This window comes from Canis lupus, chromosome 17 (genome assembly GCF_003254725.2).
Source record: "Canis lupus dingo isolate Sandy chromosome 17, ASM325472v2, whole genome shotgun sequence".
NCBI classification, from domain to species: Eukaryota; Metazoa; Chordata; class Mammalia; order Carnivora; family Canidae; genus Canis; species Canis lupus.
In genome coordinates this window covers 19,959,088-19,985,471 of record NC_064259.1, presented here as the reverse complement: position 1 = coordinate 19,985,471, position 26,384 = coordinate 19,959,088, and the positions used below count along the sequence as shown (strand labels likewise).

The 26,384-nt window shown below is 38.8% G+C and overlaps 1 protein-coding gene and 1 long non-coding RNA gene across 7 annotated transcripts in view; one reads left to right on the top strand and one right to left on the bottom strand.

Annotated features, from left to right (window-relative positions):
• ASXL2 (ASXL transcriptional regulator 2) overlaps window positions 1-24,703 on the top strand; it is a 151,204-nt gene extending 126,501 nt beyond the window's left edge. For all 4 annotated transcript variants that reach the window (XM_049096202.1, XM_025454465.3, XM_049096201.1 and 1 more), the window contains 4 exons: window positions 4,861-4,957; window positions 7,415-7,520; window positions 9,464-10,184; window positions 13,703-24,703. In XM_049096202.1, coding sequence (XP_048952159.1) covers window positions 4,861-4,957; window positions 7,415-7,520; window positions 9,464-10,184; window positions 13,703-16,183 — 3,405 coding nt within the window. In that variant the 3' untranslated portion in view covers window positions 16,184-24,703. The remainder of the gene's footprint in view (window positions 1-4,860; window positions 4,958-7,414; window positions 7,521-9,463; window positions 10,185-13,702) is intronic.
• The window catches only part of LOC112664683 (uncharacterized), a 70,750-nt gene that overhangs the window by 30,670 nt on the left and 13,696 nt on the right, over window positions 1-26,384 (bottom strand). Inside the window, exons 1-2 of one of the 3 annotated variants that reach the window (XR_003139888.3) lie at window positions 21,912-22,022; window positions 16,065-16,188 (exon numbers count right to left, since the gene is read on the bottom strand). The exons of 1 other annotated variant lie outside the window; for it this stretch is intronic. This is a non-coding gene — a long non-coding RNA (uncharacterized LOC112664683). Of the gene's footprint in view, window positions 1-16,064; window positions 16,191-21,911; window positions 22,023-26,384 lie in introns of those variants that run through there. One more of the 3 variants, XR_007403376.1, reaches the window with a different exon arrangement.

Sequence of the window (26,384 nt, the reverse complement as noted above, 5' to 3'; positions counted from 1 at the left end):
AAAAAAAACCTTCTGAGGCTTTGTTCACTCATCTCCTTTAGAACTCCTTGAGACTTTTTGAATAGCTTTTTTTATGTAGACTTGGAAAGAAGTGGTATCAAAGGTAATCAAACAAGTAAGAATATTTTTATGTAAGTGTTCCTAATACTTTTGCCCTGTAAGCCTTCAAAAGGAAAAAACTTATCAGAATGTCAAGGTTAGGGGGTCAGATTTTTGTAGCTATCATAGTAGGAGGTAAGGTATTCATTGAATACAGTCCAGAAAGAAGAGTTGTCTTGCTTAGGACATTTAACAGGGACTTTTGAGTGTTTTGTTTTGTTTTGATTTGTTTGAAGGGAATAAGAATGTAGTTATTTTCATGTTTTGGTAGATTTTTAACAAAAACATTTCTTGCTTTCATAATAAAGAATTTTAAAAACCCAATATAGTTTATACTCTTAAAAAAAAGATAGCTAGAAGAAATACCAAAGGCTTGGGAAAAGTTCAGATCGGGACCAGAGAGATTTAGGTTGGTCAAGAATAAGGTCAAGAGGGACACCTGGGTGGCTCAGCATCTGCTTTCAGCTCGGGGTGTGATCCCAGAGTCCTGGGATCGAGTTCTGCATTGGGCTCCCTGCATGGAGCCTGCTTTTCCCCCTGGCTCTGTCTCTGCCTCTCTGTGTGTGTCTCTCTTGAATAAACAAACAAACAAGCAAACCTAACAAAAAAAAAGGATAAGGCCAAGATCTGAGACTTAGGCTTTTATCAAGGAAAGAGTGACCAGTAAGTCACTCTCCCTTCTGATCACCTGTTTCCTTCTCTACAAAAGGAAGATAGGACAATTATGATTTTTCTAAGGTTTATTCAACTCGAGGGGTTTTTTTTTCTGAGAATATAAAAAAACTCTATTATTTCCAAATACATAGTGTGTTCTAAGTAATCTGGTAGGCCCTCCTCTTTTTTCCTAATCATTATAAAAACAAGAAGAGAGTGAGTTTTCCCTGTTTACAGTAAGAAGACTAGATTTATATCCTGGTTTGTAATAAGAGATTAAAGAAGAATAAGTTGAGTTTACACACATCATCCTCAGAAATTATGAAAAAACAAAATATTTCTAAGTTTGAAAACTATCTATTAAACTGTATTGATACCAGTTTCATTGCATAGTCATGTGAATCAGCAAGTAGGAAAGCAGGTCAGATTCCATTTCCAGAGAGACCAAGTAAGTCATATATACTACCAGCAGTAGGGCAAAGAAGTAAGTAAAGCTGATCCTTCCCAGGACTGCTTTTCCCTCCTTAAAAATTCTTGAGGAAATGACAGCTTCGGGGATGCCAAGTTAGGAGGCTGACCTTTCTGCAGAGTTTTTAAAGAATTTCTCATTACGAATTACTCTCATTTTTTTTTTTTTTAAAGACTCAGGTTATGATGTTGGGAATAAGATAGGACCTAACTAAGGCTTATCTCTAGAATTCTAATGCAGGTTCCTTAGAACTGTCTTTTGATTAATGGCCCTTATCTTCTCTCAGAAGCAGGATTGCTACATAAAATTTTAGAATTAAAAGGGACTTTACAAGCTATCTGTTCAAATTCCCATGGAGTGCAGTCCTGTGGGGAATTCTTAGTAGGACATTACTTAGCCTGTCTTTCTTTTTTTTTTTTTTTTTAAGATTTTATTTATTTATTCATTCATGATAGACAGAGAGAGGCAGAGACACAGGCAGAGGGAGAAGCAGGCTCCATGCAGGGAGCCCGACGCGGGACTCGATCCCGGGACCCCAGGATCGCGCCCCGGGCCAAAGGCAGGCACTAAACCGCGGAGCCACCCAGGGATCCCCTTAGTCTGTCTTTCTGAGTATGGTGAGAACACACAGTAATCTGAGAAATAATGTCCTCATGTATAGAAGTATGAAACTCAAATGAACTTCACTGTCATGTATAATTTGGAGCGTTTATAGAATTCTGGTTATTAATAGGATGAAACTGAAAACCACATTTCAGTGTACGGAATGCCCAGCTATGAAATAAAATTTAAGGGATCCCTGGGTGGTGCAGCGGTTTCGCGCCTGCCTTTGGCCCAGGGCGTGATCCTGGAGACCCGGGATCGAGTCCCACGTCGGGCTCCCAGTGCATGGAGCCTGCTTCTCCCTCTGCCTGTGTCTCTGCCCCTCTCTCTCTCTCTTTCTGTGTGACTATCATAAATAAATAAATTAAAAAAAAAAGAAATAAAATTAAAAAAAACATCATTTAGACCAGAGAAAAAAAACATGGGAGGGGAATGGATTAAAGCACCTGTCTAGGGATCCCTGGGTGGCTCAGCGGTTTAGCACCTGCCTTCGGCCCAGGGCATGATCCTGGAGACCTGGGATCGAGTCCCATGTCGGGCTCTCTGCATGGAGCCTGCTTCTCCCTCTGCCTCTCTCTGTCTCTCTCTGTCTCTTTTATGTGTGTCTCTCATGAATAAGTAAATAAAATCTTTAAAAAAAAAAGCATCTGTCCAGATATATTTGAAGGTCTGTCCTATGAAAGAGGTAAACTTTTGTGTTTCTCCAGAAAACAGATAGGGAGTTAAAATAACTTAAAACAAAACAGCCATAGCTATTTAAATGGATTGCCTTGTGATGGAGTAAGTTGCTCATCACTGGACTACTATTAAAGCAGAGGTTGGATGACCTGTTCCTATAGGGAAAACTGTTACTTCCCCCTCTGCCAACTTTCTAGAGTACAAATCAGCAGTTAGTAAATTATAGGCCTTGTGCCAGTTTCAGCCCACTGCTTGTTTTTGTAAATAAAGTTCTATTGACATATAGCCACTCTCATTAGTTTGTGTATTGTCTATAGCTACATTCATGCAGCAATGGCAGTTATTATATAGTTGCAACAGAGGCCCTGTGGCCTTGCTAAGCCTAAAATACTTGCAGTCTCTCCTCTGACAAAAAGAGTTCACCAATTTCTGCTCTAGAGCTAGGAGAAGATTATGTGGGCCCAGATAGGTGTAGGAAGTGAAATGGGTTGAGAAGAGTTCCTCAATCCCTGGGATGACCCAAAATTTAACTTAAATTTTCTTCAAAAAATTGTTTTTGACTTTTAATTCATCTAGAAATTTTTTTTAATTGGTGTTCAATTTACCAACATACAGAATAACCCCCAGTGCCCGTCACCCATTCACTCCCACCCCCCGCCCTCCTCCCCTTCTACCACCCCTAGTTCGTTTCCCAGAGTTAGCAGTCTTTACGTTCTGTCTCCCTTTCTGATATTTCCCACACATTTCTTCTCCCTTCCCTTATATTCCCTTTCACTATTATTTATATTCCCCATATGACTGAGAACATATAATGTTTGTCTTTCTCTGACTGACTTCACTCAGCTAGAAATTTTTTTTGTATCGCTCTGAAATCGAAGTTCAACTTTATTTTCTACTGAATAATAGCCAGTTGTTCCATCATTATACATTTAATATAACCATCTTCTCACAGTTTGAAACACCATCTTGATTATGTATTCTATCCGATTACATGCAGTGTGTGTTTATGCACACACTCCTTCCACTCATTTCTTCGTTCCTTCTAATGCTAGTAAAGTAGTTTTGACTGTAGTGGCTATGTGTAGTGGGTATGTTTAATAATTGAAAAGGCAATTTTTCTTATTCTTTTCCTTCGGAGCTTTATAATCATTTTGTTAAAAAGATATAAAATCATTTTGTTAATGAAAAATTGCATAGAGATTCTGATTGGAATGTAAATTTTAAATATGGGGGAAATGGCAATTTTATTAAGTTTCTCGGTCCAAATTATTTTCAAATCTTGTGTTTTATGTCCTTAAATAAGATTTATGCATCTGAACCAAGGTAGGGAATCCAAAATCTCTAATAGAAAGAATCTTAAAACCCTTTGGCAAGACATTACAAATCAAGTCAGTAGGCAGATAAATTGGGGGAAATATTTTTAGTATATATGACAGTTTAACTATGAATAATATGTAAAAGATCCAAACAAATTGATAAAAATAAGCAACTTCATAGAAAAATGAGCAAATGATAAGAATTTCACAAGATGGTAACTCTAAATATTTAATTAACATGCAAAAACATAAATTGTTCACCTTTGTGCATATTTATTAAATATATAGATTTACCATCTTGTGATATTAACTCTGCCAGAATGCTTATTGCAGCTTGGTTGATTATGGGAAAACTTTGGAAACAAGGTGTATGTTTATGATTAAAAAACTGGTAAATGAATTGAGGTGCATGCATACAATGAAATAATATGCAGCTATTATAAAGGAGCTAACATTATGCCAGTTGACTTGGAGAGACTTCCACAATGTTTTTTTTTTTTTTTTTTTTTTGATTTTTTATTTATTTATGATAGTCACACAGAGAGAGAGAGAGGCAGAGACATAGGCAGAGGGAGAAGCAGGCTCCATGCACCGGGAGCCCGACGTGGGATTCAATCCCAGGTCTCCAGGATCGCGCCCTGGGCCAAAGGCAGGCGCTGAACCGCTGCGCCACCCAGGGATCCCTCCACAATGTATTATGTGAGAAAAATAAGATTCAGAGCCATGTAGGGAGCTTGATCACAGTTTTATAAAACAAGTAATAACCGTGTCAGGAAAAAAACCTACATGTAGATCTATTTGTTTATAGATGATTCTTTGAGTATAATTAATGGGGAATGGAATTCAAAGTAGACAGGAGAGAAATTTATTAGGAAAAATGATATAAAATAGAAGTGTCCATAATCCACATGGTATGATATAGTCATGTTTCTATAAAATGTAGATGTATATACCTTCTTCTCTGAAATGAAAGAAAGTCAAATTCCACATGACACATTTGGCTTTCTTTGTAAGCTTCTCTTGGCTTATTCTTTGACCCAGGTTGGTCCAGATGGTCTGATGAAGTTAAATGGCTCAGCCCTTAACAATGAGTTCTTCACTTCAGCAGCCCAAGGCTGGAAGGAAAGACTCTCAGAAGGTAAGTGCTCAACTTCATGTGCCTCCTAGAATTATATATGTACTTGGAGCCACTATGAGGGCATATTGGCACCTTTGTGCCTCAGGGCGTTTGAGCAATTTTGGTAATCTTAAGGACAGGGTATTTCGGTAAGGTAGAACCAGCTATCTTGTGTGAAACACTACACTGACTTTTGTCTGGAACCTTTGTAACCAGGTTTTGCTCCAGATGGAGTCTAGCAATGTTTGTTTAAGAATTCAAAGTCACCTTTGAATTTGAGGAAACTAAAAAACTACATATTTTTAGGCCTTGTTCCTAAAGATTTTGATTCAGTGATTCTAGGTTAATGCCCAGGAATTAAAATTTTCCTAAGCAGAATATAGAATTAGACTTATATTGTTCGATTATGTTTGTTTTCCAGTATACATGGAATACATAACATTTGAAAGGTCATAGCTTAAACAGGTGTGAGAAGCTTTAAATACATTTATTTGTAAGGAGAACACTGGGAATAGTATTTATTGCTGACATTTTTGTCAGATCTCTAGCTTTTAGAGTTAATTGACCAGCTAATTAATATTTATATTGTTCACTGCAATTTTTGACATTTACTTTCCTATTGTTTTGGAATTTTTTTTTTTTTTTTTTTTTGGTGGGGGGGGCTACAAATTCTGTATAGAGGAGCTCTCTGACTGGTTACTGTGGTTCTATCTCTTAAAGATTTCCTTGAGCAGAGACCACTTTTTTCTGAAAGAACTGCAGTTACGTATGCACTTTAAAACATAAGTATTACCATCACATTTATTTTAAGAATAATTTGATAAAGGATATATGCCCTGCCCAACCCTCTATTTTTTTGTTTTTTCTTTTTGAGAAGAGAGCAAGCTGTGATGGGAGGAAAGGGGCGAGAGAGAATCTTAAGCAGGCTCTATGCCCAGTGCAGAGCTAAAAGCAGGGTTGATCTCTCGACCATGAGATCATGACCTGAGCCAAAATCAGGACTTAACCAGCTGAGCCACCCAGGCACTCATTCCGCAACCCCTGTTCTTTTTTTTTTTTTTTTTTAAAGATTTTATTTATTTATTTATAGAGACACAGAGAGAGAATGAGAGGCAGAGACACAGGCAGAGAGAGAAGCAGGCTCCATGCAGGGAGCCTGACGTGGGGCTCGATCCAGGGTCTCCAGGATCATGCCCCGGGCTGCAGGCGGCGCCAAACCGCTGCGCCACCAGGGCTGCCCCGCAACCCCTGTTCTTTAAAGTAGATTTATCAATAGTGATTCCTTGATTATTATCAATGTTACCTTTTTTGTTTTTGTATATGAGCAGTCACTGCTATACCTAGTCATGTGATTATATTTTATGAGCAGCAAAAACTTTGAACACTATACACATGTGAACAGAATTCAATACTTTTTATTCCTCATTCTTTAATGCACAGTAGACTCACTAACCTGGAGACCCAGGATCGAGTCCTGCGTCGGGTTCCCAGCATGGGGCCTGCTTCTCCCTCTGCCTGTGTCTCTGCCCCCGCCCCCCTCTCTGTGTCTCTCATGAATAAATAAATAAAATCTTAAAAAAAAAAAAAGTAGTTCTCGGTTGGGTTCTGACAGGCAGATTCCTCTCTTCCTACTCCTATGCCCAGGACTGTGTCTTCAAACACTTTACATTCCATATTTTTACCCTGAAAACACCTAAACTTCAAGTCTACCATTTCTTTCTCTTATTCCTTGATGTCCTGGTAGTAGAGATAAAAGAGCACAGCCTTTCTGAGGCACAGTTTGAAGATGGCCTACCCAGCATATTGCAGTCCTCTGCTGTTGGAGTGGGAGGGATTGAGATAGTTAGGAGTATATGCAAATAAGTGTCATATTCAGAGCAATGGGGTCATTGGCATGTTGAGTGTCTTATTGCCAAGGCACTAGAATGGTTCAATTTCTGGAACAATTGGAAAACTAACAACTCCCAAATAACTCCCTTTTACTGAAACTTCAATTGCCTCTGAACAGGGTCACAGCTGTTCATTATGCAGTAAAAGATAAAAGGCACAAAATACAAGTTGCCTGAGAGAAACAGAAGTTTAACAAAATGCCCAGTGGCATTATTTACTGAAAACACATGACTTTTTTCCAGTGGAAAAGAAATTACAAGTTCAAGGTTAGTGATAAAAGAAATCTTAGGGAATATGGTGTTTGGAGCAGGAGGGACATGTTCCAGGAGAGTCCAGAGAAAAGGCACAGGTGGCCTCCATTGAGTACTGAAAACTGCATGCAGTGGTGTGTAAGCATTGGATGTCACCTGATGGCTTTCAAGTGCTCCTTGCCAGTGAGGAATTGTGGGAAATTTCTGTTCCTCTCACATGATAGTATTCTGACTCCTGCATGAGTCTTTTATGATTTACAAATAGTTAAAAGTTACAAACAGCCTATTTCTATTGAATATCTTTTTTTATTTTTTTTTTCTTTTTGATACATTACAGGTGAGTTTACACCTGAGATGCAGGTCAGAATTCGACAAGAGATTGAGAAGGAGAAAAAAGTAGAGCCATGGAAAGAACAATTCTTTGAAAGCTACTATGGTCAGAGGTAATACCAAGACAGTTTCTATAAACCAAATGTGAATTCCTACATATATGTCATACCATGTTTCATCTTAACTACTTTCCAGAAATTCTAGCCCTCAGTTTCCTTCTATGTTTTCACCAATTCTATTTAACCAAGAATTTTTTTTTTTTTTTTTTAATGAATCATGGGTGCACAGAATTGAATTACTTGACTCTTAATACATTACCATTGTGGGTGGGATGGTTTCATTAAAATTTTTTTATTATCTTGTATTGGAGTCCCTTTCTTTGAATATACTGAATCGTTCTTCCAGTAATTTTGTAAGAATACTGAAGTTCTGTACATTTTTTTTTCTAATACTTAATTATCCCACAAGATAGTAATTTATCCAGAATCAACAAGGAATAGTAGGAATCCCATTAAATGGACCATTCCACCCAGGGCATCATTAAACAGCCTCTTTTTAGAAGGCACTCTGACAGGTCTTCATAGTTGAATAAATATACAACCCCTATTCTTAAGGGGATGTACTTTAAATCATTTTTCTTCTAACAAAAAATCCAAATAAAATATTAATGGAGTCATTTAAATAGATGACCATAGAGCTGTATTGTTTGAAGTAGAATTGAACATCCAGAGGTTTATTGGTTCTCTCTCTTCTTGCCTTCTGCATACCGAATGGCAATCCTTAAGGACACTCTGTAACCACAGTTTAACAACTAATAGCTCTTTTTCTTATCTTGAAGTAGTTCATTGATCCCCTTTATGGTCATGTAGGAAGTGATTCCTATTGAGATTAAGAGTCTTACATATTCACGGACCTGGATGGCTTGATCGGTAGAGTGTGTAACTCTTGAATTTGGAATTGTGTATGTGAGCCCCACGTTGGGGGTAGAGATTCCTTAAAAATAAAATCTTAAAAAAAAAAAAAAGAGTCTTACATATTGATATTTTTACAGTCTTGGTATGAGCTTTGAGCCCTTCTATAGAAATGATGGTGTATACATTTAGACTATTATTACAGGTAACAGTTACTCCATAAATATTGTTTATTCCCTCCATAAGCATATACGTTAATTTCCGGGTCTTTCTTTTGTCAGCTGTTACTTTTTGGGCAGTTTTTACAGGAGGACTGTTTTTTTTTTTTTTTTTATTGTCTAGTTTTGTTGTTAGCCACTCCATCTCAGAGGTGCAGTATGGATCATTTGAAGTCACCAAAGAGGGTCTTTGCTTTTGCCTGTTTAGTACTCTAAAACATTAGAAGGAATCTCTAGTGACCTCTGCTGAGTAGCCTAGCTCTACATAAGCCACACTGTGGAAGTCCCAGTTGACCTTCACTCCCAGGGTAATTCAGAGGCATTGGTCTCAGAGTTACAGAGCTATACTAAGTGAAGTTTAAACTTTAGGCTTTCCAGAAACTCCACAGTTTTAATTTTCAACCTCTGGAGAATGTTGATAGCCACCTCCTACTGTCTCCTCAGGGGCCCATAGATTTCTTGGGCCAGCCTTTCTACAGGTGCTACAGAGTGTAGTTGATCAGGGTGAGTGAGTCTTGGCCTTCTTTCACCTACCCGGTGGGTAGTCTGTGATGCTTGCCTCTAGACAAGACAGCCCCTCTTATAAGCATAAATAATAGTGATAATTAACATTATTGAGCTTTAATATGTACTAGGTACTGTTCTGAATACTTTATATGCATTAACTTAATCACACCAACAGTATAAAGTAATATAATTAAAGACTGGTGACTTACTTAATGTCACATGGATATGTTGGAGCCAGGGTTTGCATCTAGGCACTCAAGCTGCAGAACTTCACTAATAATAATAATAGTGATGATATATGAGGAATACTTACTATATGTCAGGGTTTCTTCTAGGCATTGCTATATACTATTATATCCTAATGCTTTCAATAACACGGGCCATTTCTCAACCAGAATGTTTTTTTCTTCTACCTTTTAGTTCTGGCCTGAGCCTTGAGGATTCAAAGAAATTGACAGCCTTGCCCAGTGATCTCAAAGTAAAGAAAACCCCAGCTGAGCAACCAAAACCCATGCTTCCTTCAGAGGCCTCACCTGTCAGTGTAGTCCCAGTAATTCCCCAGTCAGGGTCTAAAGAAGAAGTGGTGCAAATACCATCCCCAGTAAGAAAAGAAGAACATGAAATCCAAGATACGGTGCAGCCAAACCCCAAATCCACAGAGCCCCTACTTTCCTCAGCAAGCAATACACATGAGCTTAGCAGCATTCTTCCCATCAAGTGCCCAAAGGATGATGATCTCTTGGAGCAGAAGCCAGTTGCCTCTGCTGAACAGGAGTCTGAGAAAGAGAATCATCTCGCTACTACAACTCCTAATTATAACAAAGATGAAGGCCAAGAGGCTTTAGTTATGTCCCCAAACAAACCCAAGAGTCCTGGGGTGGAAAAACCAGTAATGAAGCCCACAGCAGAAGCAAGTCCACAGGAGACCACTGCAAAAGAACCTCCATCAACTCTGATTGATCACAGCCCAGAAAGCCTCAAGAGGAAATCTTGTATCATCCAAGAAGAGGCCCCTGTGAGCTGGGAGAAAAGGCCACGTGTCACTGAGAATCGCCAGCACCAGCAGCCATTTCAAGTCTCTCCACAGCCCTTTCTCAGTAGAGGGGACAGGATCCAGGTGCGAAAAGTACCACCTCTCAAGGTAAGAGAGTGGGAAGAATTGAAAAAGAGAGATAGTCTGAACACAAAGGTTCTGGTCTTATTAAATTTCAAGACATTTGTGGCATTAATGCAGAAGCAGTTGTATATATTTGATAAGCATATAATGTGTTCTTACATAAAAAATTATTAATAAACAGGCATTTAGAACTGCATTCCTACAGATATTTATTAGTGTTTGAGTAAGTAAGGTACCTGGGTATCTAATGTAGACCACCTCCACCCACCCTCCCAGTTGGCTACTGTCATATCTTAAGATAGTTATGGAAATTATTCTGTATCATGTGACAAAATAAGAAATAATGATAATAAACAGAAGGAAGCCATTGGTGTAATCAAGAGATTTTTGTGGCAAGAACCATGATATTTGTAAGTCTACTCTGGCCCTTTTCTGCCGTAACTGATTTGATGTTCTGTGGCTCTAGAACTACCTTTAGTTCCATCTTTTTAAAGGAAACATTTGACTGCCGTGAGTCACTGCTGATGACTTTAGGGACATTGGTAAGGTGCAATAGCCTTGCTAAGCTCTCCTGCTTAGGATATGTTATTAACTTCCATGTTACCATTATATTGCTGCTTATCAAATCTTTCACATTCATAAAGTGGTGTCCCTATCTTAGTTTATAAAGGCTACATCTAACCAGTAGGGAGCCCTTTAAAACCCAAACGCATTTTTACCTCTGACCTAAAAGTTTATTAATACTTGTGCTTAGTATCAGTTTGTGGGGCATTTATTCACTTAATAAATAGTATCAATAAAGTTTTATTTTTGGTATTTATTAATACTGTTGTATCTACTACGAGCCCAGGCACTGGGTATTAATTCATTCATATATTTGGGTATAAATAGAAAAAGGTGCCACATAGAAATACTTTTCCCCCCTTTTTTATTTAACTTAAATGAACCAAAGTTAGTTCTATTGGGAAACCATCCCTTAGAAACATTCAGTTGCTAGTACTTGACCCATTTCATTTACTACGTGATTTCTCTCATTTTGCTGCTTATTCCTAATCATATGACATTCTTTATTACTTTTTAAGATTTATGTGCTTAGGAATCACCCTTTTAAAAAAATTCTTGACCCTTTTCTACCATTAACATACCTTACGTGCTTTGCCAGAGATGTGATTTTTTATGAAAATCATTTTTGCTATTCTTTTTTTCCCACTTTTATTATTCTTACAAAAATATTGGAAACCTTTCCGTAATGAATGTCAGAATTTCTATCCAGACCTGAGAGCTGAGTTACAGTTTAGGTTTTACTTTATATAAATAATACTAGGTGAGATTCGTTGTTTCTATTATCTTATTTGTATAGAGGCTGAATTACAACCCCTTTGGTCTCCTTTCTATAATCCAGAGAGACTCCATACTGAAAACTTAAGTCTACCATGACTGTGTTATTGTTACTTAATTTTTTTTCCTTTCTTTTGCTTTCTTCTTTTTCTTCCCCCTGAACTCCCTCCCCGCCCCCACCACAGAATACTTTCTACCAGAAATTGCTGTAATAACTCTTAGCTTAGGTGGCCGTATCTCAAATCTCACTTTCTGAGACAAAACTTAATGTAATTTGTAACAGAGCAGAACCTTTTAACCAAAACTTAGGAAGAAAAATAAAATTTTAATTGTGTTATGTATATATACATATATATATATATATATATATATATGTTATATATATAACAAATGTTATATTTGTGTGTGTATAAAAGTTACGTATATGTATGCACATACATGTTATAACATGGATATCTGTAACATAATGTGTACAGAGAGAGAGAGAAAACTCAAACAGGCATTATGTGTTCTCTATTCAGTATATATTTAAAAAGAAAATCTACCTGGCTCTACCAGGCGTGGGCCTCTTGGTGTTTAATTGTTACCAGTGCCCATGCCCAGACAACATTGAAGCTTTAGTGCTTACAAAGTGTAACATCTCATTTATTTCACATCAACAGATAATAGATCTATTTGCATAAATAACTGAAACTTATTATTTTTACATATTAAAACTTTTTCTTTGAACCACTTTTAATAAAATTAACATTCCAGTAATGATTTTCAGCCATTACAATAGATATTATTTATTGTGTTAGGTATATGGTTTTTCTCAAGACTGTTCTGTTACAAGGTTGTTTGTCCCTATATACAATTCCCTTAAACAATTGTGCTTTTACTTTCTTGGATTTAATTTTCTGGTTTTATCTACTTTCTTTCTCCCCTTCCTACTAGTGCCTTCTAGATGATATTACCAAGAGACAACAATTGCTTCTTTCCCTCAGTTGATAGCCTCTGAAATACTGTGCAGTTAGATGTAAAAGAGATGCAGTGTTAAGAGAGAGATTAGGTACATCTCATGATGTGGGATGTGCGGACTTCATAATGGCTATTACACAGTCCCACAGCTCTGACTTCTGAATGACAGAGAATCCATTTCTCAGGACCACTGACCTTTTGAGAAATGGTTATTGCAAATAAACAGTTTTAGTGACTTTATTATTCTTAATTTAGGGAGTTCCAGAAAGATGACCTGCATTTTCTTAGAGTTCCATGCCTTAATTTTTCTTTTTTCTTTTTTTTTTAAATTAAAGGCCCTAGAAAGTCTATTGTAACAGTTATTTGCTCATTTAAGCTCTGGCAACTACTAGAAGGGTCTAGATTTTGATGCATTCTAATTTAACTCTGATAGCTTCCAAAGTATTGTTTCAAACAGGAGTGAGATTCCTTTCAGATACAATATTTTATGATACAAAAGTCAGTGGTTTCAAACCTGGTGATATATCAGGATCTCCCAGCAAGTGTTTCAGAAAAGCATTTTTTTCCCTAGGGTTCTAATTTGTAAATTTGGGATAGGACTCAGAACATATATATTTTTAAACAGCTCCTCGAGTAAGTATAAAGGCAGCCAGGGATGAGAATAACTGTGGTATACGTTATGTACATACTCACTCACATGGATGGACAGACTAGGGTATATCCATGGATCACTGTGTGCCTTCCAGTGCTATCTAGAAGCCTGTGTCATTGAGATGATTCAGCCTGTATGCTGAAATGTGCATGCGTGTATGTGTGTAGAGCAGAAGAGAGCAAGAGTTTTCCTTGGACCTTGAATGGAGAGCTATGAAGAAAAAGATAGTGGTATGCTTCGTCTCTCTCACACACACATTCGAAAGTGCAAATACCATAGCAAGGTGTGTATCTTAGGTAATAAGCAGTTGTGAGTAGTAATGCCCTTAGGAGGGAGTTGTTTTGAGAAAAGAAGCATGGGGTGGAAAAGATGTCAGGGGAGGAGAGGTTTTGGTACCAGTAGAGAACGTGGAAGGACCCTATAGATGAAGTCAAGTTGCTGTCTCCTCGGTTTGATCACTCGGCTGTGGACTTCCCATCTTTGTCCCTGGTGTGCAGTGTTTACTGCAGAAATTCAGGTGTTCGTGAAGTTCCAGTATTCCTGTAAATGAAAACTAAACTCTGGGGTTTTTTTTTCTCCCTCCTTCTTTCAGATCCCGGTCTCCAGGATCTCCCCCATGCCTTTTCCTACATCGCAGGTCTCTCCCAGGGCTCGTTTTCCAGTCTCCATCACTAGTCCTAACAGAACAGGAGCCAGAACTCTTGCAGACATCAAAGCAAAAGCCCAGCTGGTCAAAGCACAGAGGGCAGCAGCAGCCGCCGCCGCCGCTGCCGCCGCCGCAGCCACCTCCGTTGGAGGGACCATTCCAGGACCTGGCCCAGGGGGTGGACAAGGTCCAGGAGAGGGTGGTGACAGGAAAACTGCTAGAGGGGGATGTCCAGACTCAGACAGAGGTGACGCACCTGGAAAGGGCCCCACACTGGAATTGGCAGGAACTGGAAGCAGGGGAGGTACGAGAGAGCTTTTACCCTGTGGTCCAGAGACTCAGCCCCAGTCTGAGGCCAAGACCCCAGACCAGGCACAGCCTCCTAGTGTCTCTGGAGCACAACTACAGCAAACCTCCTCAGTGCCTCCAACCTCTGCCGTCGGTGGAGCACGCACAGGTGTCCCATCAGCAGCCCACACTAATGCACCCCCACCAGCTGTAGGGAAACTGAATAATGAACAACTGAATCCCACCAGGGCAACAGTCACAGTGGCCTCTCTGACCCACCCACAAGGCCCCAGTAACTGCAGACAGGAGAAAGCGCCTTCTACTCCAGCAGATTCTGCCCTAATCTCCGGTGCCTCACCTGTTTGTTTTGCAGCTGATGGCACGGTTGAGTCTCGAGCAGGTTCTAGTAAGAATATACCAGATCTTTCAGCCTCAGCGGAGACAGCTACTAGTACTTCGACGGATATGACTCCCTCTCCTTTAACATCTTTATTAACAACAGCCACTTTAGAAAAGCTTCCTGTACCCCAGGTTAGTGTAACTGTAGTACCTACGGGATTAGCTACATCCTCGAGCACTTTGCCAGTAGCTTCTAGCCTTAAAACTCCAGGAACTCCTTCAAATATGAATGGACCCATTTCAAGGTCAAGCTCCAGTATCCCTGCAAATAATCCTTTGGTCACTCAGCTGCTTCAGGGCAAAGATGTTCCCATGGAGCAAATTCTGCCTAAACCTCTCACCAAAGTTGAAATGAAAACTGTTCCACTGACTACAAAAGAGGAGCCGGGGGTAGGAGCGCTCCCAGGCACCCAGGTGGCAGAAAACAGCAGCAGAGAGGAAGGTAGTGAGAGGCAGCCCCACCCGGCTCTGCAGCAGCTGGGTAAAGCCTTGCACAGTAAGCAGCTCCCCCAGGTTCCCAGGCCCCTTCAGCTCTTTTCAGGTAAGGAACTGAGGGACTCAGGCATTGACACACACCAGTACCAGGAGGGGCTCGGCAAGGCCACCCAGGATCAGATCCTTCAGACTCTCATACAGAGGGTTCGGAGGCAGAACGTTCTCTCATTTGTGCAGCCCTCCCAGTTCAACTTCACTCACTCAGGTTTCCAGTTAGAAGATATCTCCACAAGCCAGAGGTTCATGCTGGGTTTTGCTGGCAGAAGGACATCGAAACCTGCAATGGCAGGTCACTACTTACTGAACATTTCCACCTATGGCCGGGGTTCAGAGAGCTTTAGGAGGACCCATTCCGTAAACCTTGAAGACCGTTTGTGTCTAAATAGCCCAACGGAGGCCTTGAAAATGGGATATACTGACTGTAAAAATGCAACAGGTGATAGTAGTAGCGGCAAAGAAGAAGATACTGATGAGGAAAGTACTGGTGATGAGCAAGAATCTGTCATGGTGAAGGAGGAACCCCAGGCTACTCAGGGCTCTGGCAAGTGTGAAGCAAATTCGGGACCCCACAGTAGAGAAACTCTGTCCACCAATGATTGTTTAGCAAAAAAGAATGTGAAGGCGGAGACACCAGCGCATGAGCAAACCACTTTAAGCAAGGAGAATTACCTGTTCAGTAGAGGCCAAATATTGGATGAGAAGACCCTAGCCAGAGATTTCCTTCAGGTGGCACAGAAACAGATGGCTCATGCAGTGAGAGGGAAGACGATGCGAACCAGCCCTGAGCTTTTCCATTCTACCAGTCTCCCTCTGACTGCAGACAGTCCCACCCATCAGCCGCTCCTGCTTCCACCCCTGCAGACCCCCAAGCTGTATGGAAGCCCCACCCAGATCGGGCCGAGCTACAGAGGCATGATCAATGTCTCCACCTCGTCTGACATGGACCACAATTCTGCTGTCCCAGGGATGCCTGATGGCAGCCAGGTGTCTAGCAACGTAGGTGACGTCATGTCCTTTTCGGTGACTGTCACTACTATCCCCGCTAGCCAGGCTATGAATCCCAGCAGCCACGGCCAGACCATTCCCGTTCAGGCCTTTCCTGAAGAGAACAGCATAGAGGACACACCTTCGAAATGTTACTGCCGCTTGAAAGCCATGATCATGTGCAAGGGGTGTGGAGCATTCTGCCACGATGATTGCATTGGCCCCTCCAAACTCTGCGTTTCCTGCCTTGTCGTTCGGTAATGCAGCTAGAGAGAGAACACATCGTAAAGGAGGCAGGGAGGGAAGGGTTGATGAGATAAGGTTTTTTGCGTCCTTTTTGGGAATCACAGAAATAAATAAGTAGGTTTCAGTTGTCTTAAGAGACAAATGTTACTTAATCAGGAATACAGAGTACAGATCTTACGTTTTAGAGGAAGAGCACCTTGTATAGTAAGTCTAGGTCAAGCAAGACTTTGTGAATTTGTGACAAGTTTGCACTTAAAAAATCATGTAAATATGTCACATTTTGTTTTAACATTGTTTTCCCAAGTGTTTAGGTAATAATGTATTACTTTGAATTCAGATTTATGTTTCACTTCACCATGACTCTGAGAAAAGTTTAATGCCATGCATGGTTAAAAGGAAGCTGTCTCTCTTTTTCTCTCCTTTCTTAAGAGACTAGGAAAAGGAAGGAGGGAAGGAACGGTCCGGAGAAATGACCGTTCAAGCTGATTATGTCATGACAGTCTGACCGCAGGCTTTACGTAGATTATTCAGCTTTTGCGGGATTTAGATTCAGGGTTTACTCAGTCCCTTTACCTTAGACAGAACCTTCTTAAGTTCAAATTGTTGATAAGGTATTCATTTCACAGGTGGTAAATTCAGACTCTGAAAGCTCATGACCTGGTTCTTGGCTTCCACAAACCAGTACCACCCCCAAGCTCTCTGCTTGCGGTTTGTGGACACCTGCCCTCCAGACCCCCTGCCCTGCCCTGAGATGGTGAGTGTGGCCCAAGAGGGGTGTGCTGCCCTGGGCCCCTGCTGTTAGCATAGCCTATGCGGGGCCACAGTTCCAGCAGTAACACCGGGCACCTCGGCAGTCATGGGAGCTTACAAACAGGTGTGAAATACTAGTATGGCAGTAACAAAAAAATGTTAGTAACGGATGATTTGAACTATGTGTTTTGTTGGGCAAGGGAATAAAAAGTGCAGAAACTAATAAACTGAACATGAAGAACTTTGGAAAATGATTTTAACACTAGAAACAAGGTAGCCTCTCTTTTCTTCTTCTTGCCCAACTGTGTTCCCTAATGTTCTGTAGTCCGCTGTTGTGCAGGAGGAAAAGATCCTTTTTGCCACACTTGCCTGTTCTGTTAAGCCTATTTTGACCTCCCCAGGCATCTGAGGAGTATAGAGTAATCTTATTAAATATTACTTTGAACACGATGTGTGCGTGCACACATGCACACACACAGTAAAAGACGCTTCTCCTGTTTTAGAAAATATGTCCTCTGTTTTGGATGATTGCTGTCTATGCACTAGAAATTTCTAATGTAAAGGGACTTAAGTAAATGGCTAAGGGAACATCTAGAAAGGAAGATTATTTCCAAAGTTTTGTTGCTTATTTTTGCTGACTCTCTTTTGTTTCCTTTGTTGTTGTTTTTTAAATCTTGTCTCTAGTGACTGAAGAGTTTTTGAGTACATATACTTAGGTCATGGTTAAAGGACATTAAAATAAATCTACAATTTACCAGAATTTGGTATTAAAGAATTGGGTATTGTCAATGTGCATCATTTGCATATTGATCTTAAGTTTCCTAATTTCAAGTGTGTAAAGTAAAAATATTACCGCAACCTAGTACACCTGTAGTTGTACTTAGTATTCAGGATGTGATATTTACCATATGCAGAACAGTGTAAACTTATTAAGTCACATTCCAGATTAGGAGAAAGTAGACAGTAATTACTCTTTGCTCTTCCCTATTCTGTTACCCATTTTCCCCCACCCTCCTCCACATTATACACACTTTTAATACTTTTGAATCCCATAAGAAACTTACTGCTTCACTGTTTTTCAGTTTTGGCTTCTGTTATTTTTTGTGGCTTAAGGCAAATATAGGATTAATATCTGTGTTCTAGTTTCAGCCAAGACAATAGGATGTTCTAACTTTCCTTTTCCTTCCTGCACACACATAGCTAAAACATAACGAAGGCTGCATGGATCCAGGGATAAGGAATATTCTCAAGCCAGGATCCAGGAGGAAACAAACATGGTTCAGTTCCCCAAACTTCGAGTACTCTGGGTAGTCCAAGGGCAGGGGCTGGAAGGACCTATTGCTGGTTAAAACTCTCCATGCTCAGCTTCACTCTCTGCATCAGGGCCAGGACCCAGGGCTGGTCTGCATGCTGAAGTGCCTGAGTAGTTTGGAACTGACCCTGTGCTAAAACTAAAACATTAGTTACCAATTTGGCTTGATCAAAGTGAATTTTCTTCTTTGCACCTTTCCTGTCCTAGAAGAGTCTCTCCTCCATGGTTCCCCTAATCTGAGGTTGAACAGGTAAACCAGGAAAGGTAGAATGGTTATCAGGGATTTTTAAGTCCACTTGGAGAGCAGACCGTATTGTGCCTCTTCATCTTGACCAGGCTCTTACAGATAGGTCCCTAAGCATTATTATTCCCCAGATTCTCTTAACAAGCAATACTCAGCTAATAAAATATTGGCATTTATGAATGTCCCTAAAACAGAATTGGTCAACTAGGTACACTGCCTCAATCTTGACAAAACGAGAGAATAGGTTCTCTCAGGTTGGTAGTAAATTGAATACAGTCCGTTAGTTTGCTTCAAAACAGTGTTTTCAGATAGAAAGTCATTCATTTTAAGAGCTGAACAGAAAAACAACAGCAACAATCCAAACACATTCCAGTCTGGCCTTTTGAAAATGAAGCAGTAGGAACAAGGAAAATCTTTATATTATTGAGAGCATGGTACTCCAGAACCATGAAAGCAGTTTTTATCTTAGGTTTTCAGAGTTGCTTTACCTTTCAGTTCAATCTAAAAGGTTGCTAATAAATGCTAAGCTTTTTTTTTTTTTTTTTAATGATATTTAGTTGCACTATTTCCAGTGACTAGTCAGGCATTGTGCCTGATATTTATGCCTCCAAGGGATGTCTCTCGAGCCTTCAGGTACCTTCCATTGTAGGTCACCTTGGGGAGATAGCATTAACAATAAATATGTCATCTCAGTCTTACTTAATGAATGTTCTGAGTTGTCTAGTAGAGAAGGCTCCCTGAATCTTAAGAAAAAATTTTGATTAAAATTCTCCATCCTATTAAGCAGAAGATAAAGCCAAATGACCTGGAGTTGATCGCCCTACTCTTCCTTAACCCCTGTGCTCAAGATACTGAAACTATCTGTGGTAACCCATGTAACATTTCTAAGTAAGATCTGGCAAATGGGACATTTTTGTTAGGAGTAGGGGAAGCATACTTGCGTGGGCTGGGAAGGCACCCAGATGTAGGTGTTTTAGGAATTATCTCAGATTTAGATAAATAGCCAAAGGAAGACCTCATTGCCTTCCTGGTGAAGGTGTAAATTCATACATATTGCTGACTTGACAGTTACCATCCTAATTGCTTATTATTGCCTTTCTCCACCTTAGAGCCCTTACAGAGCTCTTGGGTGAAATGATTTGTTATAACGATGGAGTCTTCTCTGGTCATTACACCACTATTTATTTCTAGAACTCACTATCAGTGAGTAGTGCCAGGGTTTTTCTCTTTGACCTAGAGGTTTCACTTCACAGCAAAGAGGGAAAAGTCCCTGTTGCATTACCACAACTTGCTAAGTAAAAAACTTGGCCGACGGTAGTTTTCAGCTCAATTTATAGAATAGTCCAAAGAGACTCTGAGAAACATGATGATAGGCAGGGATCTTTCCTCCCATGTTTCAATACCTACATACCTATTGAAAGGGAACAGTAGGTAAAACATTTCCTAAAGTTGAAGTGAGAGCTTCATAGATTCTTGGTTACTTTATTTTTTTTAATGCTTTACATTTGATACAACTATTAAAGATCAATTTTAAAAATAGCTTTCCAGTAATATATTTTAAGTAATATATATTTTAATATCTATGTAAAAAGTGACAGTGGAAGACTTTGAATTTCTCATATATGGTATGTTTAACGTAGGACCTCACTGTTAAGGCACAAATTGTTACAAAGGAAGTTACTCTAAAGACACTCAGATTATTTCCAGAAAATGCAATAAGGGGAATAGTTTTGAAGTTTATTTTTTATTTTAAAAGAATATCAACTTATTTACCACAAGCTATTTTTTTTCCTTCTGGCTTATAAGGTTTGTACAGACTGGTTTGGTAAATGCTAAACTTTTGTGTCTTTTTGCCTTTTTAAAGGAATTGTTAACATTGGAATTGAGGGTATGTACAGAGAAGTTGGTGTCAACACCATTTAAAAAGTCATATTTTTTCACAAATATAGAAAAATCATTTTACATAAGAATTTTAAGTATTTGCAATAAATATATGTATATAGATTGTATGTATTCATATATTCTTATTTTTCATTTTATTATTAAGTAAAAGATAATTAAAGTGAAAATAAAAACCTTGGACTTTTTGGTGAATCTTGAGGTCTGACATCCATCTGAGAGCGGTGTGGGTAAGGGCCCTCAGCTGTTGCCTTATATTATTACCATTGGAAGATTACAACAGATTGTATAGAAGGGTAAAATGAGAAATTTGGTGATAAACAAATCAGGGTAGCATATTTCTTTCAGAACTCTAGTAAAAATATTAAACTTGCCTAATCTGTCTGTCTCTGCTTTCACCCTTGAACTGTTCTGTCTCTTAACCATGGGATGTTACTGGGAACGTTGAAAAACAGACAAACACAAAAACATGGTGCATTCCTTTTTTTTTTTTTTAATGTGCCCACTGTTTGCTTCTAAAACAAAGAATGGTAAGAAAATATCTCAGGGGTAAAAATAGGTTTTTCTTTCTCAACTGTGGTTAATAATTCATTAGCAAACATTCACTGCCACAACCTTCTAAGCGATAGGAGTATGTGAAGAAATAATCCCATGAAGATAATCAAAAACTTGTTTTCTCTTTACCAGTTCTTCTCTGAGAAGTAAGTTTCCTAACTGGTTCTGTATCCTTCCTGATTGATCCGGTGAGGGAGTTTCAAAACCAGTTTTAGGTCCTTCCTAATTGATCTGGAGAGCTAGAAGAGCTAGGAGAGCTTGGATTTTGATCTCCCCTGTGTCAGGAAGGGCATTTATGCAAATGAGGACTCAGCCAGATATTAGGAGAGCTTAACTGCCAGTCTATATCCCATACCTACAGATAGCCTGGAATCCTGCTGTTCAAGAGAATTTTGTGGTTGCAAATACTTGGTTTTAGGATATGATTGAAGGAGCAAAATGATACCTAGATAGTCTTTGGAAATAGATATCTAGTCTATTCTTTAAAAATGAATAATTTATAGATTTATTGATGAAATAAAAAATAAGGTCAGAACTCCACGAATGTATCTTAGTGACCCATGAAACTGACTCTTCTAGTTTCCTAGTTCTCCCCTTAATTCCTCAGCTGTGATTATTTCACTGATAAAAGTAGCATATTTTGGAAATTAATAAGGATTTATAGAATGCTTTTTTTAAAAGATTGCCTTGTTATCTTTCAAAAATTGAAATTTCAAACATTGGGGTTGCCCAAAGACATTGAAGATCATTTACCACTCCAAGAGAACAGCATTCTAAATCTTTGCTTAAAATATGCTTTTTCTAAAGGAAATTTTCGTATGTCTCAGGGAACATCTGCATTCTTATAATTACCATATATAATAGAAGTGAAAGTGAAATATTTAAATGTATGTGAACCAGTCCATTATGGCCATTTACAGACAGACACACACACACACACCGTTTCTAATACATATTTATAATTATTTAAATGGGCCTCCTACCTCACCAGAAGTAAAATTTCTTCATGTTCAGGTTAATGACATAGGAGCCTAAATGTGTAGTTGATGTGCAGTTGAATGAGAAAGAGCAATATACTAGAACACGACTTCAACTTGAATCTCCAATTGTCCATTCTTTATTTACATCACAGTCTAGAAACCTGTGTTCAATGCTTTTGACACTACTTGACCAAACGGTCTTAAGAAATAAGATTTTGCATAATGTGTCTAGCTGGTTTTGTGTACAAATCATGTTATTCATTGATTCACATATTTCTCGGAGCACCTACTATGTGCTAGGCACTGTGATGAGGTTCAGGTTTTATAAGGGTAAACAAAAGCAACCAGGTAGATTGCAAAAGGTCTTCCTAACATATCAGTAGCCATACAGCACATGTCTAGTTCAGGGCTCAAGGAGTAATAGATACCACATATTTCCCAAGACACGATGGAAATTTAAATATAAATGAGTTATGGAAGGGACGTGTTTGAGGCACTGTTTGAAACCATGGCAAAACATGAAGAGCGAAAGGAAAGGCATTGCCCCTAGGTAAAATAACATGGAAGTGAAGAAGATGTAGAATTCTTAATAGAAACTTAAATTTCTTAGTAACATCTTAGTTGAAGAGAGAATCCCGTTCAATTAATTCTGGTCAGTGCACCCAGAAAGATGCTATAATCTTAACTAACCCTTTCCAATAACTCTTAGGTAAATAATGTAGCCTGCCTTTCCCTAATGTTCAAACCGAAAGGAAGCTAAAGGGAATTAAAACTAAACCTTGATTTTCATTTTGTAGTCTGGTGAGAAGGAAGAGATGTTGCATCCCTGTTTTTTCTCCATAATGGATAAAACTGGTGTTCTAAAGTTTTTATTCTAGTACAGTAGAATTGGCTCCCCCATCCCCCATTATGAAGTCACAGAATTTTTAACTACAAGAAACTTCAGCAGTACCTTAGTCCTTTTTAATGGCCTAAATTCCCAATTTTTACTTTAAGATTTTCTGGTTAAAAAAAAAATTTTTTTAAGATAAATCATTGTATTTTGTGAGTGCTTATTCTTGAATTTTCCTTATCATTTATCATTAACTTGGATTGTTGGATTTGCAACTCAAATTCTGCATGCCAAAATATCCATATTCACCTTTAAAAGAGGTATTTGGTGTATTCCACCATGAAATGTCCCAACTTTGCCCAGGAAGTAGGAGGGTGGGTATCCTGTATTTTCCTAATACTTGGTGACCTTAGAAAACCAAGTTTCTTTTACAGAGATGTATAAACTGAGGAATCTCTATACCTCCGTGGAGCTTTCACTCTTAATCAGTAAAGACTATCTCTATAAGAAAGACTTCCCTAAGAAAGACAGGAAGGAGGGATTGAGCCTGGAAGGGAGAGCCAGAGATGATCAGGCCATAGAAATGGGCTGTGACGAGATAGTGTGTTCTCCTGAAGAATAACTTCCAACTCTATTCCTGGTTCTTCAAACTCAAAAGGAGGCTAAAGGGAAATAAAAAAAGCCCACTGATTTCCATCTTGACTGCAAAACCCACAGAATGCCTGGGGGAGAAAAAAGGTAAACCCAAGATTGGATTTAAAATGGGTTTAAGTAAACTGAATTATTCTTAACTTACCCTTTTATGGAGTTTTTTTTTTTTTTTTTTTTAAGGTTTTGAGTTCACATAATGTTAAATTGCCATGATTAGAATGTGAAATTTGATTTGAGACATTTTATGGGCAAGGTGATGGTTTTCTATTGAGTTATCCGGTGGCAGCTTTTGCTGCTGCTCAGGATTTAGTGTTGTGCACCTGTGTCTGTTAAATAATGCCGATGTTGCTCATAAACACTATTTTGCCAACTTGAGTCAACAATTTTATTAACTTTAATCGTGGGTTCTCTTTCTAAATATTTAAAATTTAAATTAGCCCAATAAGAAAGCAGTGCATTAAATGTTATCAAAATACTTGAAGATACCTTAGAACTATTATTTTACACACAGCCTGTTCCCTTTCTATGGAAAGGGTGGTACAAAAACTTTTACTTTATTACTTTCTTTCCAAAAACCAATATCTGATGTTTCCAGATACCTAGAGCTTGGAAATGATGGAGTTGGACTTTGGCCCGAGGTTAGCAATTCTCATTTTAGGTTTTTGGGCAATAGCAATTTGAAGACCTGGGTGGTAACCCCAGCTGAACGTATATGTAATCACTTAACACAAACTTTAAAGTAATGAAACTTTTCCAGAGTCTCAGATTTGGTTTCTCCTCTGTTGTTGCATAAGGAGATGGATTCTGGGCTGGGAAGGACCTAACCGTTTGTTCCTTGATAATAGACTACTGATTGAAGGGCAGGCTCTTACTGAATTCGTGAAATTCATAGAATCCATAAAAGATCTCGAGTACATGACTAATGAAACTCTGGAAATAAACCTTTCTCAGCCATAAGTGCTATGACCTATTTTTTTTTAAAACCCGTCTTAATCCTGTGACTCATTGCATCACACCTTAAAACTTTTTCACCAGCACCAAGAGAAATCAGAATGGAAGAAATGACCTTATGTTGGTCTTGTTCACTTAATCTTTGTGCACATAGGCCTTAGCACTTTGACAGATAAAACTCTGCCTTTTAGCTCCCCTCTCACTATCGTCTTTATTCCTCTCACTTTTAGACCGTTCCTTTTATTGGTTGTATAAAACTACCTTCCTCAGAATTGAATGTACAATGTTTCTGCACATGGGCAAATTGTATTTTATCTTAATGACTCATTTAAGTTGAATAAAGGCGTACAGTTTTACTCTAGCGACTGTGCCTTCTCTTTTCCAAAGAAATCAGACGTCATGTTGAATGACCCACCTGTTGCTCCTTTTCTTGCACCCGATTGCACAATTATCCCTGGGTCCTTGGCTAAATTTGGGTACTACAAAAAGTGCCAGTCTCTAGGCAACACTTGGGGATTAAAGAACGGATCACGAGCCATAAAGGATGTGTTGTACATTTCAAAAATAAAAAAGAAACCTATACCCAAAAGCCACAGAAATTAAAGCAGTGTGGTAATGGCATGAAGATAGACATACAGACCAATGAGGTAAAACAGAGAGCCCAGAAGTAAACCTTCACATGTATTGATCAAGTGATTTTTTGGACAAGAGTGCCAAGGCCAGTCAATGAGAAAAGGGGGGCAGTCTTTTCGATAAATGTTGCAAAACTTGCATATCCACATGCAAGAGAATGAAATCAGACCCTTATCCTATGCCGTATACAAAAATTAATATTGATCTAAGACCTAAACATTGAAAGCTAAAAATATAAAACACTTAGAAGAAAATGAGGAAAATTTCATAATTTGACTTGGCAGTGATTTCTGGGATTTGTCAAAAGCACAGGCAACAAAAGAAAAGATAAATTGGATTTCATTAAAAACAAAATGTTAAAATTCTGAAACTAAAGTCTTGTACATCAGAGGACATTATTCAGAGTGAAAACACAGCCCTCAGTATGGGAGAAAATATTTGCAAATCCTATGTCAACAAGAAATCAATATTCAGAATATGTAAGGAACTCCTACAGCTCAACAGCAAAAGAACAACCAATTAAAAAATGAGTAAAGGACTGGAGTAGGCATTTCTGTAGAGAAGATACACACAGATGGCCAAATAAGCACATGAAAAGATGCTCAAGATCACTAACTACCAGGAAAATGCAAACAAAATCACAATGAGACAACTCCATACCCATAAGGATAGCTATTAAAACAAGGGGCACCTGGCTAGCTCAGTAGAGCATGAGACTCTTGATCTCAGGGTCATGAGTTCAAGCCCCATGTTGGGAGTAGAGTTCATACACACACACACACACAAAGTGTTGGCAAGGATGTAGAGAATTTAGTGTGCATTGCTAGTAGAAATGTGAAATGACTTTATTGCTGTGGAAAACAGTTTGACCATTCCTCAAAACAGAAGTACTGTATGATCCAGCAATTTCACTTCTGGCTATATACCCCAAAGAAATGAAAACAGGGACTTGAACAGATATTTGCATATCAGTGTTCATAGCAATGTTATTTATAATAGCTGAAAAGTAAAACAACCTAATATTCATCAATGAATGGGTAAACAAAATGTGATATACTTGGAATATTCAGCCTTAAAAAAGAATGTCATTCTGACACATGCCACAACATGGATGAACCTTGTAGGCACTGTGCTAAGTGAAATAAGCCAGACACAAAAGGAATAAATATACGATTCCACTTATATAATGAACATACAGAAGTCAAATTCATGGAGAAATTAGAATGATGGTTGACAGTGATTTGGAGTAGAGAAGATTGGGAGTTGTGTTTATTAAACTTAATAAATTATTTAAAGATGTTATATTGGGCAGCCCTGGTGGCTCAGCAGTTTAGTGCCCCCATCAGCCCGGGGTGTGATCCTGGAGACCCGGGATCGAGTCCCACATCGGGCTCCCTGCACAGAGCCTT